This window comes from Amblyraja radiata, chromosome 15, assembly GCF_010909765.2.
Source record: "Amblyraja radiata isolate CabotCenter1 chromosome 15, sAmbRad1.1.pri, whole genome shotgun sequence".
NCBI classification, from domain to species: domain Eukaryota; kingdom Metazoa; phylum Chordata; class Chondrichthyes; order Rajiformes; family Rajidae; genus Amblyraja; species Amblyraja radiata.
In genome coordinates, this window is record NC_045970.1 from 52,383,853 (window position 1) to 52,402,712 (window position 18,860).

At 44.7% G+C, this 18,860-nt stretch overlaps 1 protein-coding gene across 3 annotated transcripts; it reads left to right on the forward strand.

Moving 5' to 3' along the window:
• The first annotated feature begins 1,644 nt into the window (after window positions 1–1,644).
• LOC116981554 (zinc finger protein 34-like) lies at window positions 1,645–8,152 on the forward strand. 3 transcript variants are annotated; one of them, XM_033034662.1, is made up of 3 exons: window positions 1,645–1,954; window positions 5,244–5,369; window positions 6,926–8,152. In XM_033034662.1, exon 3 carries the CDS (start codon window positions 7,021–7,023, stop codon window positions 7,972–7,974), a length of 954 nt encoding a protein of 317 aa, XP_032890553.1. In that variant the 5' UTR covers window positions 1,645–1,954; window positions 5,244–5,369; window positions 6,926–7,020; the 3' UTR covers window positions 7,975–8,152. The 3 variants fall into 3 exon arrangements, with proteins under 3 accessions (XP_032890553.1, XP_032890552.1, XP_032890554.1); XM_033034661.1 differs by lacking the exon at window positions 1,645–1,954 and adding an exon at window positions 4,990–5,032; XM_033034663.1 differs by lacking the exon at window positions 1,645–1,954 and having other exon boundaries at window positions 5,066–5,369.
• The last annotated feature ends 10,708 nt before the right edge of the window (window positions 8,153–18,860 follow it).

An 18,860-nucleotide genomic window follows, 5' to 3' on the forward strand; every position in this document is an offset into this window, starting at 1 on the left:
ACAAACACCCACCAATCAACAACGGGTCCTGCGACTGCCCCACCAATCAACAGCAGGTGCTGCGACACCCCGATCAATCAACGGCGGCGGTACGACACCCCCTCCAATTCCCACCAATCAATGATGGGCGCGCACGGTGCGACATCACCGTCAATCAACCATGAACGAGGTCGCCCCGCCGGCCAGGGTTCTGGGCAAAGATGCTCCTCTAGTATCTTTGGTTGTGGGCCAATTAAACGACGAACAACCCGCTGTCCATCAATCAACGTTGACTTCAACTAATGAAACCCTCCCCGAAAATGTTTACCCAAATATTTTTGCCGCTGTTTTTGTATTTTGCTCGTTTCAAAATTTCTGTGCAGCAGAAGCATGAATATAATTTCATTTTTGCAATGTGCGTGACTCAAGAGTGAAGAGTCAGGAGTCAAGAGTGTTTTATTATTTGCCCCGGACGGGACAATGAAATTCTTACTTGCTGCAGCACAACAGAATATGTGAAATTTTAAACATTGTATATAACGGGGGGGGGTGAAAGGAAAAGGTTCAATAAATAACAGATATAGTGCAAATAGCAAATAATAATATAGTCTTTTGCAGTTCAGAGCTCATAGCTTATTTAATAGTGTTTAATAGCCTGATGGCTGTGTGGAAGAGATGACAACTGGCACAATTGTGGCAGCTGTTTGGCTGAAGGTTCTTTTCTCTTTGCAAAATTACTGATGAATATTTTTTTAAGTTGCAGTGCCTTCTGGAATAGGTTTACAGTTAAATGCACGAACAATGATTTTAAGTCAGTCTGAAGGTGCTTTTACACTGCAGAATGAGGGTATTTTAGATGAAGTTTGGGTTCCAACTGGACAGCACCGTGGTCACATTGCTTCTACCTATTTGGAAAGTTAATCTTCTGCCTCAATCACAATTAATCAATCAACCTTTATTGTTATCTTGCAAAGCAACAGTTGTACAGTGCAAAATGAGAAGACGTTTCCCAGGGAATACCGGAGCATCGCACATGAAACTTAAAACATTTCACACATAATAACAGTAAAAACAATCCAGTCCCTGATAAAACAGTATAAATAGCCTGGTAAAGTAATAATCTCTGTTGAATTGCGTTCTGCACATGCCTGCCCATACCTATTACTTACCTGATGTTCACCGCTTGTACCCCAGAAGGCGTGCATGGCAACAATACGGGTTAAGTGTCCTGACTTCGCCTGCCGTGCAAGGGCCCTACAACTGTTGAGGGGTAATCTAATGCTCGTTCAGTGTTTACTGTTCAGTGTTCAGCCTGTACTTTAATGGAATTGTGAGCGACATTCATAGAATACAGCAGCGCAGGAAAAGGCCCTTCGGCCCCCAATGGCAAGTCCCACGCTTCATTGCTTGCACATAACCCATTTCCCTCCATTCCTTGCATATCCACGTGGCTATTCAAAAGCCTGTTAAACGCCACTATCGAATCTGCGTCAACCACCCCTAATAACTCCTTCCAGGCTGGATAATCCGGAATAATTGATATGAAACTAACGGGTGTATCACAAGGAACGTTGCCGCAAGGCTTTGATTAATGGCGGTGTCTAAGCCCACAATCCCTTTGGAGCGGGCAACCGGTCTATCAGCCACGTTCTTCACCGCCCGCAGAGGGCGCATGCGCATCCGGCCGCCGTGCTTGGTGCGTGCCGGGATTGCTCTTGTCAGGTCCTTTGCCGTGGGGCGGACCGTGTGGCGACGGGAGGAGTCAGCGGGAAGCCGCGGGTCGGATGGCGGGGGTGGTGAGAATGGCTGCACCTCCGGTTTATTTTTCGAAGTGTCCGGCTCCGATTCGAGGACCTGGGCTTCTGAGGTTTTACTGAGGCCCGCGCTCCACACACTGCGCCTGCGTGGTGCAGACAGACGCTGTTGGCCCTGAGCGTTGAGCATTGACCACTTTCTAGCCCGCGAAGCATTCTGGGTATGTTACCCTCCATTGTCCAGACTGGGTTGTTGGCCAGCGCCGAAATGAGTCTTTGGGCCGTACATTTCTTTTCGTTGTTTTGCCCTCCGAATTCTTTTATCTGTATTGTGCACTTGTACTGTATCTGAGATGCTTATAGACAATAGACAATAATCAAGAGGTGCAGGAGCAGGACATTAGGCCCTTCGAGCCAGCACCGCCATTCAATGTAGTCATGGCAAATCATCCCCAATCAGTACCCCGTTCCTGCCTTCTCCCCATATCCCCTGACTCCGCTAGTTTTAAGAGCCCTATCTAGCTCTCTCTTGAAGGCATCCAGAGAACCTGCCCTCTGAGGCAGAGAATTCCACAGACTCACCATTCTCTGTGAGAAAAATGTTTCCTCGTCTCCGTTCTAAATGGCTTACTCCTTATTCTTAAACTGTGGCCCCCTGGTTCTGGACTCCCCCAACATCGGGAACATATTTCCTGCCTCTAGTGTGTCTAAGATGTTTCTGAGTGCTTATGTATTGTGATACTGGTACTGAACTGCATACAAAAAATAATTTCACTGCACCTCGGTACATGTGACAAATAAAGTACCATACTAAGAGTCTGAACATTGATTTCTCCAAAGTAACACTGCCTTTCACTTTCCTGTGATCTACCTGTGCCCATCATCTCGCCTGTCTTTCCTCCCACTCACCCCTTTCCCTTACACCCATATCCCTCTCTCTGGTTTTGTATTTCGTATTTCACTCCTTTTCTTGTCTTACACCATTTCATCCTTGGCCTTTGTCCACCCACCTGCCAATCAGAACCCCTATCACCAGTATCTATCCATTTCATTTGTCCTGCCCCCATCTCTTATCCCGCTTTCACCCCCTCCCCCACTACTAGAATCAGGCTGAAGAAGGGCCCTAACCAACCATTGCAATTCCATTCCTTGCTCTGCCTGAACTCCTGAGTTACTCCAGCATTTTGTGCTTTGCTCAAGCAATCAGCACTTGCAATTCCCTGTGTCTCAATTGTTCTTTCCTTTATGATATCTCTCCCTCTGAACATTATAATTAATCTGCCGGCAGCACGTTTTCAGGATCTGTTTTCCATATTGGAAATTAAGGCTGTGCAAAATAATATTATCTCCATCGTTTTTGATTCTTTTGTCAATTATCTTATATCACAAAATTAAACATCTCAAATGTCATCTCGTAAAATTCACTTTTTCCTCCTTGAATAATTCTAGCCTCTCCAATTTCTCCTCAGTAGTAAGCCACCGTTGTGATGAATCAATCTCTCATAGAGCTACTTGGTGGCTTTGCATTGGCTCATGCCAAATCCTGATATTTCTATCTTGGAGAAAATAGGAGCACGAATTGGCCATTCAATCTTCAGACTTGCTGCAACAGTCAATATGATCACAGCTTCAGCACCCTTTTCCCAAGTCCCTTGATCCCTATACACCAGTCATTGAAAGTAGGCATGCAGGTGCAGCAGGCAGTGAAGAAAGCAAATGGTATGTTAACATTCTTAGCAAAAGGATTTGAGTATAAGAGCAGGGAGGTTCTAATGCAATTGTACAGGGTCTTGGTGAGACCACACCTACTAGAGTATTGCGTACAGTTTTGGTCTCCTAATCTGAGGAAAGACATTCTTGCCATAGAGGGAGTACAGAGAAGGTTCACCAGACTGATTCCTGGGATGGCAGGACTTTCATATGAAGAAAGACTGGATAGACTCGGCTTGTACTCGCTAGAATTTAGAAGATTGAGGGGGGATCTTATAGAAACTTACAAAATTCTTAAGGGGTTGGACAGGCTAGATGCAGGAAGATTATTCCTGATTTTGGGGAAGTCCAGAACAAGGGGTCACAGTTTAAGGATAAGGGGGAAGTCTTTTAGGACCGAGATGAGAAAAAAAAATTTACACAGAGAGTGGTGAATCTGTGGAATTCTCTGCCACAGAAGGTAGTTGAGGCCTGTTCATTGGCTATATTTAAGAGGGAGTTAGATGTGGCCCTTGTGGCTAAAGGGATCAGGGGGTATGGAGAGAAGGCAGGTACAGGATACTGAGTTGGATTTTATTTAGCGAATGCAAAGTCCTTTAGCCAAGCAGTTGCCTCTTGATCTGCTGTATGAAGGGTGACAAGTCCTCCTTTGAGTCTTTGTTGAGGGCATGCTTCAATGATGTGTTGCATTGTTTGCTGCTCTCCACAAGCACACCATGGGGTTGGGCTGCTGCCCCATTTGTGAAGGCTGGCCAAGCTGGGGCCATGTCCAGTCCTGAATCTATTCAGCGTCGTCCACTGCTGCCTTGGGAGATTGGTGCCAGGGACCGGTAGGGTGGGGTCTGACACCAGATGTTTATTTGGGACGTCCTTGGACTCCCATTCCCTTTTCCAAGCTGATTGGATGGTGAAATCAGCTGGTGGTGGGTTCTTCCAAATTGGTCGTCTAGATGGAAGTCGAGCAGTGGGTGGGTTGAAGATGTCCATGTGAATTGGCAGATGAGGGGAGTTTTTGGTCTTTTGGAGCATCCTTTGAGTGAGGACTACTCGCCGGATGTGTGGAGGGGCTATGTTGGATAGGACAGGGAGCCAGGGGAGTGGTGTTGAGCGGATCAAGTTGGATGATCAGCCATGATCATATTGAATGACGGTGCAGGCTCGAAGGGCCGAATGGCCTACTCCTGCACCTATTTTCTATGTTTCTATACTATTACATATATAGGGAGTTACTCCAGCATTTTTTTGTTGTTGAAAACACAGCATCTGCAGTTCCTTGTTTCTACATCTTCCCTCTAAAACTTTCTTTATCCATGTAACTGTTCATGTGATTTTTAAATACGGTTATAGTATCTGCCTCAATTATATCCTCTGGCAGCTCATTCCATATACCCTCCGGGTGAACAAATTGCCCTCAGATTTGTATTAAATCTTTTTTTTCACACCATAAAACCTATGTCCTCTGGTTATTGATTCCCCTAGGTAGACACAAAATGCTGGAGCAACTCAGCGGGACTGGCAGCATCTCTGGAGAGAAGGAATGGGTGACGTTTTGGATCGAGACCCTTCTTCAGACTGATTCCCCAATATGGGTAAAAGTGCATTCACCCTATTTATTCCTTGCATGATCTTATACACTGCTTCAAGATCGCCCGTCAATGTCCCGTGCTCAAAGGAATAAAGTCCTAGCCTTCCCAACCTCGTCTGAAAGCTCAGCCACTCAAGTCTTGGCAACATCCTTGTAAATCTTCTCTGCACTCTTTCCATCATAAGAACATCATTCCTATTTCTTTACTTCCTCAGAACCCCTGAACCTGACCTGGCAGCATAATGTTGGCAAGCATGGATTAATTGGCTGAGAACCAAAAGGAAGAGAGGTCAAAGACTAATGGCGAAGAGAGCCTTGTGCTGGGGCAGTCAGCAACACATGTGAGTCTCTGATGAGCAACTTGTCCTTTTCATTCTTTCACAGGATTTGTGAGTTGGTGGCAAGGCTGGCATTTGTCACCCATCCCACTTGCTGACGAACTGATGGCAATGAGCTGCATTCATCATCCACTGTAATATGTGTAGCAATGGGACTTTCATATTGCAGTGGGAGATGTGGATGTCACCTACAGGTCCTGCAGTAATGCTGTTGCCATGGGGCCTTGGAAAGGTTGATGACCTTTCTATCGCTGACTGAACTGCTGTGGTTCATGTGTGAAAGAACTCTCACTTTGTTGTTCCCGATCATAAATCTCGAAAATAAGATAGTCAGGATGTTTAAGTCAGAGTTGAGATACAGCATATAAACAGGCCCTTCGGCCTACTGAGTCCATAATAGCGATTGATCACCTGCTCACAGTAGTTCTACGTTATCCCACTTGCTCATCCATTCTCTACAAATGAGGGGCAATTTTACAAAGCACTAATTGACCTATAAACCCGCACGTCTTTGGGATGTGGGAGGAAATCGGAGGACCTGGCGGAAACTCATGAGCTCACAAGGAGAACATACAACACTACACAGACAGCGCCTGAGGTCAGGAAAGAACCAAGGTCTCTGACGCTGTGAGGCAGTAGCTATAACAGCCAGAATGCTGATGGATTTGGAAGAGAGTTTGGAAGCATTCATATCTTCACACATCTAGGTCCTTTGTTGTTCCAGACTACAGCGCTGGAAGTTTTTCTGAAAAATTATTTAGTACATGTATTAAGTCCCTCCTATAACCATATAACAATTACAGCACGGAAACAGGCCATCACGGCCCTTCTAGTCCGTGCCGAACACGTATTCCCCCCTAGTCCCATCTACCTGCACTCAGACCATAACCCTCCATTCCTTTCCCGTCCATATAACTATCCAATTTATTTTTAAATGATAAAATCGAACCTGCCTCCACCACCTTCACTGGAAGCTCATTCCACACAGCTACCACTCTCTGAGTAAAGAAGTTCCCCCTCCTAAACTTCTGTCCCTTAATTCTCAAGTCATGTCCCCTTGTTTGAATCTTCCCTACTCTCAGTGGGAAAAGGTTATCCACGTCAACTCTGTCTATCCCTCTCATCATTTTAAAGACCTCTATCAAGTCCCCCCTTAACCTTCTGCGCTCCAAAGAATAAAGACCTAACTTGTTCAACCTTTCTCTGTAACTTAGTTGCTGAAACCCAGGCAACATTCTAGTAAATCTCCTCTGTCCTCTCTCTATTTTGTTGACATCCTTCCTATAATTATAACTTAACTCCCTCCTGCTCCTCCTTTTTGCTGCCCTCTCTCCTCCCCTGAGCCCGATTCATTTCCTCATTCCTGCCAGATACCCTAGAGCTTTGCGTCGACCCTGATTAGCTGATGGCCCCCTTACCCGAAGGACATCAGTGAACCAGTTGAGTTGGAAAGTTTTTTCCACCAGCCGCACAGCCCAGCAGATTCATAAAGTTTGGTATTGCAACCCGCCTCTGTTTAACGCGTTCCCACTGTTTTATACATTTGAAACATTTTGCAGAGCACTAGGAAGAAAATTTGCAAATCCAAACATCAAGTCAAGAGCTGAACAAATCCTTTAGTTGATCCGAACCCAAAACGCATCGGCATTTGAAAATGGAAGCGGAAATCTCCATTCTGATGGGCAAAAAGACGTACATATGTCCTGTGTGCGGGAAGGGGTTCACCCGTTCGTACACCCTGTTGAGACACCAGCGAGTTCACACCGGGGAGAAGCCATATACGTGCTCCATGTGCGGGAGAGGATTTACTCAGTCGACCCACCTCATCGCACATCAACTTGTCCACACCGATCAGAAACCCATCAAATGCTCTGACTGCAAGAAGAGCTTCAAAAGCAGGGCTCACCTGCTGAAACACCAGCACGTGCACAGTGAGGAGAGGCCCTTCGTCTGTTCTGTGTGTGGGAAGGGGTTCACCTGTGCCTCCAACCTCACCGCGCACCAACTGGTCCACACTGACCAAAGACCTTTCAAATGTTCAAACTGCAAAAAGAGCTTCAAAAAGAGAAGTCACCTGCTAAAACACCAAAAGACTCACACTGGAGAGAGGCCATTCACCTGCATGCTGTGCGGGAAGGGATTCACCCAGTCATCCAACCTGACGGCCCACCAACTAGTTCACACTGATGAGAAACCTTATACCTGCTTTGAATGCGTGAGGGGCTTCAAGAGTAAGCAGGAACTACTGAAACACCAGCGCACTCACAACGGGGTGAGGCGGTTCACCTGCTCCCAGTGTGGGAAGGGGTTTACTGTGTCGGGTGACCTGCTAAGACACCAACGCATTCACACTGGGGAGAAACCATTCAACTGCACTCACTGTGGGAAAAGGTTCCGCTGCTCCACCAACCTCATCAGGCACCAGCGGGTTCACACGGGTGAGAGGCCGTTCATCTGCTCCGAGTGTGGCAAGAGGTTCACCCTGTCATCGTACCTGCTGAGGCATCAGCTCACCCACTCCGGGGAGAGGCCGTTCACATGCCCCGTGTGTGGGAAGGGATTCACTCAGTCGTCCAGCCTACTGCGACACCAGCAGGTCCATAAGTGACTGCCGAGTTGTATTGTTCTGTACTGTTGCTGTTATTCACACCCAGGACTAAATGCCCTCCAACTTGAGATATTGGTGCTCATCTATGTCATTGTTGGGAATGATATCTTGTTGTGCCTATATTGTCGCGTTTAATCATATCTGGTCAGAAACTTGTTGAACAAGTTAGGTCTTTATTCTTTGGAGCGCAGAAGGTTAAGGGGGGACTTGATAGAGGTCTTTAAAATGATGAGAGGGATAGACAGAGTTGACGTGGATAAGCTTTTCCCATTGAGAGGAGGGAAGATTCAAACAAGAGGACATGACTTGAGAATTAAGGGACAGAAGTTTAGGGGTAACATGAGGGGGAACTTCTTTACTCAGTGAGTGGTAGCTGTGTGGAATGAGCTTCCAGTGGAAGTGGTGGAGGCAGGTTCGATTTTATCATTTAAAAATAAATTGGATAGGTATATGGACGGGAAAGGAATGGAGGGTTCTGGTCTGAGTGCAAGTAGATGGGACTAGGGGAAAATAAGTGTTCAGCACGGGCTTGAAGGGCCGAGATGGCCTGTTTCCGTGCTGTAATTGTTATATGGTTATATGGTCTGAAGAACGGTCCCGACCTGAAACATCACCCATCCTTTTTCTCCAGAGATTCTAGTTGACCCGCTGAGTTATACCAGCACTTTGTGTCTGTTGGTATAAATCAGAATCTGCAGTTCTTTGTTTCTACATATGCTTTATCAATGCAATGTGTCTGAAAGATTCTACCGATTAGCGTTTCCCATTTGATCCACATACCCCTCTCTATAATAAGTTATGTTTAATCTCTGAGCGTGCGTGGTTGGTTTATATTTCATAGGAAAGTATTGATTCATCAGTACTGTAATTCTAAGGCACATATAATGCTGGAGTAACCAGCGGGTCAGGCAGCATCCCTGTAGAACATGTAAAGCTGACTTTTCAGGTCAGGACTCTTCTTCAGTCTGGTGAAGGGTCCAGACCTAAAACATCACCTATCCACGTTCTCCAGGGATGCTGCCTGACCCGTGGAATTACTCCAGCACTTTGTGTCTTTGGTTAAACCAGCATCTACAGTTCCTTGTTTCTACTGCACTGACATCTACTGACAAGCAGTTTAGAAACAATGACGCCTCCAGAATCTTCCAGAAAGAAATAGAATTGTTGAATATCTAAATATTTCCCCTGTCATCTGGTCCGGGAATCCCTTGCTATGATAGGTTGCGTTTAAACTCTCTGAGCTTGTGTGTGGTTGCTTTACGGCAGAAAGGAAATTATGGCCATTGGAGACTGGAGACATTACGAGGGTGGGATATCAGTAAGTATAGATACATTATACATTTCTGGGGGATGTGAGTAGCATTTATTATCTGGCCCCAAGTTACACTTGAGAAGGTGGTGGTCAGCCACCTTCTTAAAACGATCCAGTCCTTCTGCAATACCTAGTGTGTAGAAAATTCCAGAAATTAGGCCAAGAAACTATGAAGGAAAAATGATGTGCTTCCAAGTTAGGATTATGTGCAACTTATAGGACCTTCATGTGAAACTCCCCATTGTTCCTGCAACTTGGTGGTGGAAGTTATGTGTTTGGGAGGGGCCTGCAGAGTTGTCCGGGTGTTTTGTACCGGGCTCCCAGTTTATAACTCCCTGCAAATAGAGTTGTGAAGAAGACATACGGTATGTTTGCCTTCACTGGTCAAAGCATTGAGTATGAAGGTCAGGAAGTCATGGTGCAACTTTATCAGACATTGCTTAGGTCACATTTGAAGTATTGAATCAGCCATGATCATATTGAATGGCGGTGCAGGCTCGAAGGGCCGAATGACCTACTCCTGCATCTATTTTCTATGTTACATGTTTCTATTCTGGTCACCCCAATACAAGAGGCTAATGATAGGGTGCAGGGAAGGTTTTCTCAGAATGATGTCTGGATTAAAGGGTTAATTTTGATTGAAAGCTACAACGAGGAAACCAACCCTCCGCCCACTGAGTCGAAACCTACCAGCGATACAACACACTAGTTCTATGTTATCCCACTTTCTGTGCAGGAAGGAACTGCAGATGCTGGTTTAAACCGAAGATAGACACAAAAAGCTGGAGTAACTCAGCTAAGTTATCCCACTTTCTCATCAACTTCTCACAACAGGGTAATTTACAGGGGCCATTTAACCTGCAAATCTGCACGTCTTTGGGATGTGGGAAGAAATGGGTGCACCCATGGGTTCACAGGAAAAACATGCAAACTCCACATAGACAGCACCCAGGTAGAGGCAGTTGCAATAGTGATGTTGAAGAGGCTTTTGGATTGGCACATGGATATTTAGGGAATGAAAGGGTATGGATCACGTGCAAGCAAATAAGATCTTTTCTTGGCATTATGTTTGGCACAGACATTGTGACCGATGGGCCTGCTCCAGTGCTGTACTGTTCTATGTTCCATGCTACATGGCCCAGATAGACTGCAAAAGTGTTGGAAAGTGTCCACCTACCTTGCTTCTGTAGCCAGCAATACCATCGGTTAAAAACAGAGATTTGAAACAACGTCAAGCATTCTGGAAAAAGAAGGTCGGCATGGTGGCATAGCGGTAGAGCTACTGCCTTACAGCGGCAGAGACTTGAGTTCGATCCTGACTAGAGGTGCTTGTCTGTACAGAGTTTGTACGTTCTCCCCGTGACTTGCATGGGTTTTCTGTGAGATCTTTGGTTTCCTCCCACACTCCAAAGACATACAGGTTTCTGGGTTAATTGGCTTGGTATAAAAAAAGTGTAAAATTGTCCCTAGTGGTGTTGATGTGTGGGGATCGCTGGTCAGTGTGGACTCAGTGGGCTGAAGGGCCTGTTTCCACGCTGTATCTCTAAACTAAATTGCAATTCTTTGTTGTATGAGGAAGCAAGCTTTCTGATTGGGTTTCCAAATTCAACTCTTTGAACTGATGTCACAATGACTGAATCAATATTGGAAACCCTTTAAAATCTGATCACTTCTTAAAAGGTAAATAAACAGTTAGCTTCATTTTCTCATTAAAACAAAAACCCAAAGATTAGCACATAGCAAAATATAGCACAGGAACCAACCATTTGGTCCACAATTTCTGTCCTAAACATGATGCCAAGATAAACAAAAATGCCTGCAATGATCCATATTCCTACATTCTCTGATTTTTTTTGTTTTTGTTTATTGTCATGTTTACCATGGTACAGTGAAAAGCTTTTGTTGCATGCTTACCAGACAGCGGAAAGACTATACATGATTACAGTCGAGCCATGCACAGTGTACAGATACATGATAAAGGGAATAATGTTTAGCGCACGATAAAGTCAGATTCAAGATAGACCGAATGTCTCCAGTGAAGTAGACATTAGCTCAGGTGCGCTCTCTAGTGGTTGATAGGATGGTTCAGTTACCTGAGTTTCCTCCCACATCCCAAAGACATGCCAACTGGTTAAACGATTCATGTAAATAGTCCCTGGTGTCAGCAAAAGAATCAAAAGAGAGGCAATGGGCACTTGCGACAGAATATGTTGTGGAACTACGATAACGTTTAAAAAAATGGAGGAGCGATGGGATTACTCTACTGTACCCGATGTGCCAAATAACTTTATTGATGTTGTTAAAAAGTGTTTAATATCTATCAATGGCATTATTGAATACCATGTCCGTATGTCTATTCCGTTGCAGGGTAATTACGGATGTTTATATTTTAGTATTATGTTTTTTCAGCATTGCACTTTAATGTTAAAGCCTTGATTTTTTTTTTAATGATAAACTAAATGTACTGAAAGTAGTCTAAGGTGAAATATGAATGGTTTTGTAGTACTGTGTTAGAATTATCAACAGATGTCCGGTAAGGACCGCAGAAGTATGTTTAGTGATCAAATTGGACATAGCAGCATCATAGGATATTTGTGTTACATTTTAAAAGTCATTTTACACAGCTGACTGAGCGTTTTACATCAAGGTTTGCTCACAGTGCAAAGATGGGTGGTTAACTATGTTGTGAGGAGGACACGTAGATACTAAGGGATACATGTGGGTAAAATAAAATGGTAAAACGATGGCCAGTGGAGCTGAATATTTAGAAATGGGAGGTTCCACGTTATGGCAGGAAGAGTAGAAAAGTAGAACAACGTAGTGAAACAATGGGATAAAAGTATTAAAGCCCTATGTTCTGAGAGATCTGTGTGTCTTCACATGAGAAACGTGAAGTTTGTAGGTGAATGTGGCAAGAAAATTGGGAAGGCAACTGGGATATTATCCTTCACAGTATTGCAAAGGAAGTGCAGTCCCAAACAAGTCAACTTTGGGTAAGTCCACTTCTCAGGACTCCAACTCCCCCTCCCATTCCGTATCCGACCTCTCTGTCCAGGGCCTCCTCCACGGCCAGAGTGAGCAACACCGGAAATTGGAGGAATAGCACCTCGTATTCCGCTTGGGGAGTCTGCATCCCGGTGGCATGAACATTGAATTCTCACAATTCTGTTAACCCTTGCTGTCTCCTTCCCTTCCTACCTCTCCCTCAGCCCTCGAGCTCCTCCTCCTCCTTTTTCCTTTTTTCTCCCCGCCTCCCCCCACCCCCTATCAGTCTGAAGAAGGGTTTCGGCCCGAAACATTGCCTATCTCCTTCACTCCATAGATGCTGCTGCACCCGCTGAGTTTCTCCAGCATTTTTGTGTACCTTCGATTTTCCAGCATCTGCAGTTCCTTCTTAAAAGCTTCTCAGGCAATGTATATTCGGAATTTGGAGTCGGCCATTGTACCCCCTGTAACTGCCACAGAGTCAACACCAGCAGGGCTGATCTGAACCTCAGTGCCATTTCACTGTACCACCCCTTAAACTCCTTGATTCCGATAAAATCACTGTCAGTTCTCCTCTCAAATATACCCAACAACTTTACTTTAGACATTAAAGATACTGCGCAGAAACAGACCCTTTAGCCCACCAAGCCCATGCCGACCAGCGATCGCCCCCTACACTAGCACTAGTAACACTCGGGACAATTTACAATTTTTTACCGGTCAATTAACCTACAAACCTGCATGTCTTTTCAGTGTGGGAGAAAAGCCACGCAGTCACAGGGAGAATGTACAAACTCCGTATAGGCAGCACCCGTAGTCAGGATCGAACCTCGGTGTCAGGCGCTGTAAGGCAACAACTCTGCCACTGTGCGTTCCTTTCAGAGATTCAGTGCCATCTGGGCAATCAAGATCTCAATCTTGAATGAACAGTCCCTTCTTTTAAAAATGTATTCCCTCTAATGTAAGGACTAAACAGGCTTTTCAGTTGAAATTGAGATATCTGGTAACTATCCTACATGTAAATCACACAGACTCGCTTAGTAAAACCATTAGGTGCTAGAAAAAATAATTTGGCTCACTGAGAAGAACAGCTAGTTCCCAAAACTGTTTGTAGATTAGGGTAGAGTCGTGGATGTATAGTATTACGTGAGCGAGCTTCGCCTCAGGCTGTGATTTTGGAATTACGCCAAGACCCACAGACTTCAAGATACTTTGAAAAATCTTCAGGCCAAGTGCCTTTGGAAGGAGTCCCTGACAAGCTTTTTGCAATTAACTTTTGAATGAGCTTTTGCAGTTGAAAGACGTAGAAAAATCTGTGTTTATTTTGCTGTTGGGTTGTTTGGTTTTAATAAAAGTTTTTGTATTATTAATCTAATATTGTTTGAGTGTTCTTCCCCCGTTATTGATCCATATCACCAAGCCTGCTCATATTTTGTTATACCTCCAACCAGGGGAAATGTATCCTTGCACATTCGTCATACCTCTTCAGAATTTAGCATGTCAGTGAGATGACTTATTCTACATAGGTAGTGTACCTGACTCGGCTCTGGAGACCCAGGTTGAGTATTGACCTCTGGTTCCTGTCTTTGCTAAGTTTGCACGTTCTCCTTGCAGCCCAGTTGTTCTAGTTTCCTCCCATATCTCAAGGATTTGCTTGTTGTTCAGTTAATTGGCCACCGTTACCTCCTCAATTATGTAGTTGGGTAACAGGAGAATCAGGGAATGTAATTGTAAATGTGAGACTAGATTACAAGGGTGTTAATAGGATTACTTTGAGAGCTGGCATAGGTTTGCGGGCCAAATCGCTGTCTGCTGTAAGGATGACTGAAAATTGTCACGATTAAGAAAATATATTCTAGATTGCAAATTCTTGAGTTGTCTGCTTAATCGTTCGTCATTAGAAAATCCTGGAAATAATCTGGTGAACATTTTTCAGCCCTCCCTCCATCACTTCCTAAGGATGCAAATCTAATCACAACATTCCAGTCTCTTACCAGGACTATATAATTTCAGTAAGGTCTCCTTAGTTAAAAAAGAAAAGCAGATATTTGAAAATGCAGATGGGCTACATGTGGTAATATAGAGAAATCCGTTCTAGAGCCAGCTGAAGTCAGAAGATTAAAAGTCACGGACATAGTTTAAGAGGGATTGAAAATGATGTTACCTGACTGAGAGAAGAACTCTCGCAAAGTGATATGGACTTGTGGCGCAGCTACTGATTATAGGGTGGAGAAAGGAAGATGGAAGACAGGAGAGGCAAGACAAAGCACGGCAGATAAAAGGTGGACACATGCGAGGGGGGGAGGAATTGATAAGCAGATGGCTGGAACGAGGCCAGAGATTTGAGATACCCGTACAATCAGTCTGAAGAGTCCTAACCTAATACGTTACTTATCCATGACCTCCAGAGATGCTGTCTGACCCACTGATATAAGACCCATGTACACTGTTTCCAAGCTGCATCTATAAACTCTGAAGTCTGAAGTCTAATGATGATACAGAGTGTGGCACAATAGATGGTAATCCTCTTTAATTGGAAAGACAAGAATGCTGAGTATCTTTGAGTGGTGAGAGATTCGCAAATGTTTGTGTTCACAGTGATCTAGATGTCCTTGTACATGAAACGCGGATGACAGGAAATTTGGAAGGCAAATTATATGTTGCCAGGTGTATTTGCAAAGAAAGGGTAAAGATGACCAACTCCAATTGTACAGGGAATACACATAGAACACTCACTCGGGCAAGTGCAGAGAATTCCATTATGCTCCTGACTTGCAGATGATGAAAACATTTTGGTGTGTGAGAAGGTGAGTCGGTCATTAAATAATGCCTAGTCTCTGACATAGAAACATACAAACATAGCAAATAGGTGCAGGAGTAGGCCATTCGGCCCTTTGAGCCTGCACCACCATTCAATATGATCATGGCTGATCATCCAACTCAGTATCCTGTACCTGCTTTCTCTCCATACCCCCTGATCCCTTTCGCCCCAAGGGCCACATCTAACTCACTCTTAAATATAGCCAATGAACTGGCCTCAACTACATTCTGTGGCAGGGAATTCCAGAGATTCACCACTCTGTGTAAAAAATGTTTTTCTCATCTCAGTCCTAAAATATTTCCCCTTTATCCTTAAACTGTGACCCCTTGTTCTGGACTTCCGCGACATCGGGAACAATCTTCCTGCATCTAGCCTGTCCAACCCCTTAAGAATTTTGTAAGTTTCTATAAGATCCCCCTAAATCTTCTGCTCTTGTAGCTATGGTATTTGCGTAACTGATCCGGTTGAGTTCTGGTCTATGGTGAGGTATTCATAGTGGGATGGCCAGGCAATATCAAGGGTAAAAGGTTAGACTCATTCATGTTGAAGGTTGTCATTGCTTGGCAAATTTGCCATGCAAATTGTACTTGCCACTCATCAGCCTATATTTGAAATTTGTCTAAATCCTGTTGCATGCAGCTGTGGATGGTCTAATATTGTGAGGATAATATTTACTCTCATTTGAAAGAGAATGAGGCTTGGTACGGCAACTTGAGCGCCCTGGAGAGGAAAAGACTACAAAAAGTAGTAAACACTGCCCAGTCCATCATCGGCTCTGACCTTCCTTCCATCGAGGGGATTTATCGCAGTCGCTGCCTCAAAAAGGCTGGCAGTATCATCAAAGACCCACAACATCCTGGCCACACACTCATCTCCCTGCTACCTTCAGGTAGAAGGTACAGGAGCCTGAAGACAGCAACAACCAGGTTCAGGAATAGCTATTTCCCCACAGCCATCAGGCTATTAAACCTGGCTCGGATAAAACTTTGATTATTAATAACCAATTATCTGTTATTTGCACTTTATCAGTTTATTTATTCGTGTGTGTATATATTTATATTATAGTATATGGACACATTGATATGTTTTGTAGTAAATGCCTACTATGTTCTGTTGTGCTGAAGCAAAGCAAGAATTTCATTGTCCTATCAGGGACACATGACAATAAACTCACTTGAACTTGAGATGTGACAGTGCACACCACAGCCCTAACTGGTTGGAAATCAAAACTTTTCATTGGGTATGTGGATTGTTCAGTCCTTGAATTTTCAGGGAGAAGGCTAATTGAGATCTTATATTGCCATGTCCCTTGGCTGAAAGTGTGTCTGAGATTGCTGAACAATCTGGGATGCTCAAGATACTGGTGAGGTTTTCCCTGCCTATGCTCCACATTCACGGTGTCAGTGAAACATCTCATTGTAAACCTTTCATTTCAATCTACTCGGCGAATATTTTGAACAATGCTTTTAGAGCAGGAACAGTGGCGCAGCAGACAGAGCTGCTGCCCTGCAGCACCAAGACCCGGGTTTGATCATTCTGACCTCGGGTGCTGTCTGTGGGGAGTTTGCACGTTCTCCCTGTAACCACATGGCTTAACTCCAGGTGCTCCAGTTTCCACCCATACCCCACTGTGCCGCCCATAGTCACATCTGTATCCTGAGATCCCTTTGGGTTTTTGTTTGTCCTACGTAAACACATACCTTCTAAGTGAGAAATGACCCTCCTATTCTGGCCTTGGATTTGCCTGTATTGAATTCCTTTGCCTAGGCATTCTGCAATATAAAAACATTCTGGAATTTGCACAGTTCTCCTCCTTAGTCCTCTGCCCAATTTCATGTCAACTGCAAATTTAGAAATTGAGATTCAGTCTAATTATTGCCCTGAATCGAAAAAAAGGCTGGGGCAATATGAAGCAGGTAATAAAATTATGACGAAGTAAATAGAGAGAAACCCTTCCCAGCCAAGGAACATTAATTTAGGATGATTAGCCAGAGTATAAGTGCAGAGCGGGCTTGTTTGATTGATTGATTATTGATTGATTATACCTTTAATAATCCTTTACAGGAAATTACAGTGCCACGACAGCATCAAGACAGACATAACACCACACATTTCCTCAAATAGCTTCCATACTTAACAAGTTAAAATACAAGTTAAAATACAAGTTAAAATACAATTAATTTTAAAAAGTGCAGTTATTTATGCGCATTATATAACATAGCAGCTGGTATACAAGACTTCCTATGTCTCTCAGTTTTGCACATTGGTGCAATCAGTCTCTGACTGAAGATGCTGCTCTTGATCACCTTCAGGGCATGGAGTGGGTGAGTGGGGTTGGTCATTATTGAACCCAGTTTGTTCAGAGTTCTGGCCTCTGCCACCTGCTGGACCGTTCGTTGCTCAGCCCCGACCACTGAGCCGGCCTTCCTGATCAGCTTGTCCAGTCTGTTTTTGTCCGCTATGCGGGCGCCATCTCCCCAACAGGCCACAGCAAAAAACAGAGCACTGGCCGCCACTGAATGGTAGACACTGCACAGTAGGGGTTGGCAGATGTTAAATGACCTCAGCCTCCTTAAAAAATACAGTCGGCTTTGTCCCTTCCTGTACACCGCCTCCATATGACACTTCCAGTCCAGCTCACTGTCAAGCTGCACCCCAAGGTACCTGTGGTTAGCGACCACCTCCACCTCAGTGCCCTTAATGGTGATTGGTGTTGCTTGAGTCCTCCTCCTCCCCCTCCTGAAGTCCACAACTATCTCCTTGGTTTTTTTGGTGTTAAGATGGAGGTTATTGTGTGCACTCCACTCCACAAAGTTACTTATTATGTCTCTATACTCCTCCTCATTGCCCCCTTTAATGAGGCCGACAACAGCTGTGTCATCCGAAAACTTCTGCAAAAAGCAGCTGTTGGTGTTATATTGGAGATCCGCTGTGTAGATGGTAAACAGGAACGGAGCCAGCACAGTTCTTTGTGGAGCCCCTGTGCTGCTCAAGATGGTGCCCGAGACACTGTTCTGTAGGCGCACATACTGTGGTCTGAGGGAAAGGTAATCCAAACACCACAGTACCAGTGATGGATCCACTTTCATCTTCTCCATCTTCTCCCCTAGCAGTCGGGGCTGAATTGTGTTGAAGGCGCTTGAGAAGTCAAAAAATGTAGTCCTTACAGATGCATCAGTAGTGTCCAAATGTGTGTACACCCTCTGCAGCATGTAAATGAGGGCATCATCGATACTGATGTTAGGCTGATATGCAAACTGTAAAGGGTCCATTTGATTTGACACACTAGTCCTGATGTAAGAAAGGACAAGTCTCTCAAATGTCTTCATTATATGTGAAGTGAGCGCTACTGGTCTGTAGTCATTGTGGAGAGTGGGATGGGTCTTCTTTGGGACAGGTACCAGGCAAGATGTTTTCCACAGCCTTGGAACCTTCTGTAGACGCAAGCTCAGGTTGAACAGGTGTGTTAGGATACCACACAGCTCTGAAGAGCAAGTCTTCAGTAGCCTTGGGCTGGTGTCATCAGGCCCCACTGCTTTCCCTGGCTTCAGTCTGTCCAGCATCACCTTGACCTGAGCAGTATGAAGAGTCATAGGTGGGGCTGCCGGTGGAGTGGGAGGTGGAAAGAGGGGACTCCGTACAGGTGACATCTCAGGAGTGATGGAGATGATGGAGAGGGGGAGGGGAGGTGGAGAGGAAGCAGCAATGGTCAGCAGACCAGGTGGGGGAGGTTGGGGTGGTGTGGGGCAGTCAAATCTGTTGAAAAAT

Coding starts and splice junctions, on each gene's coding strand:
- LOC116981554 (XM_033034662.1), top strand. CDS start 7,021: ATGGAAGCGGAAATCTCCATTCTGATGGGCAAAAAGACGTACATATGT.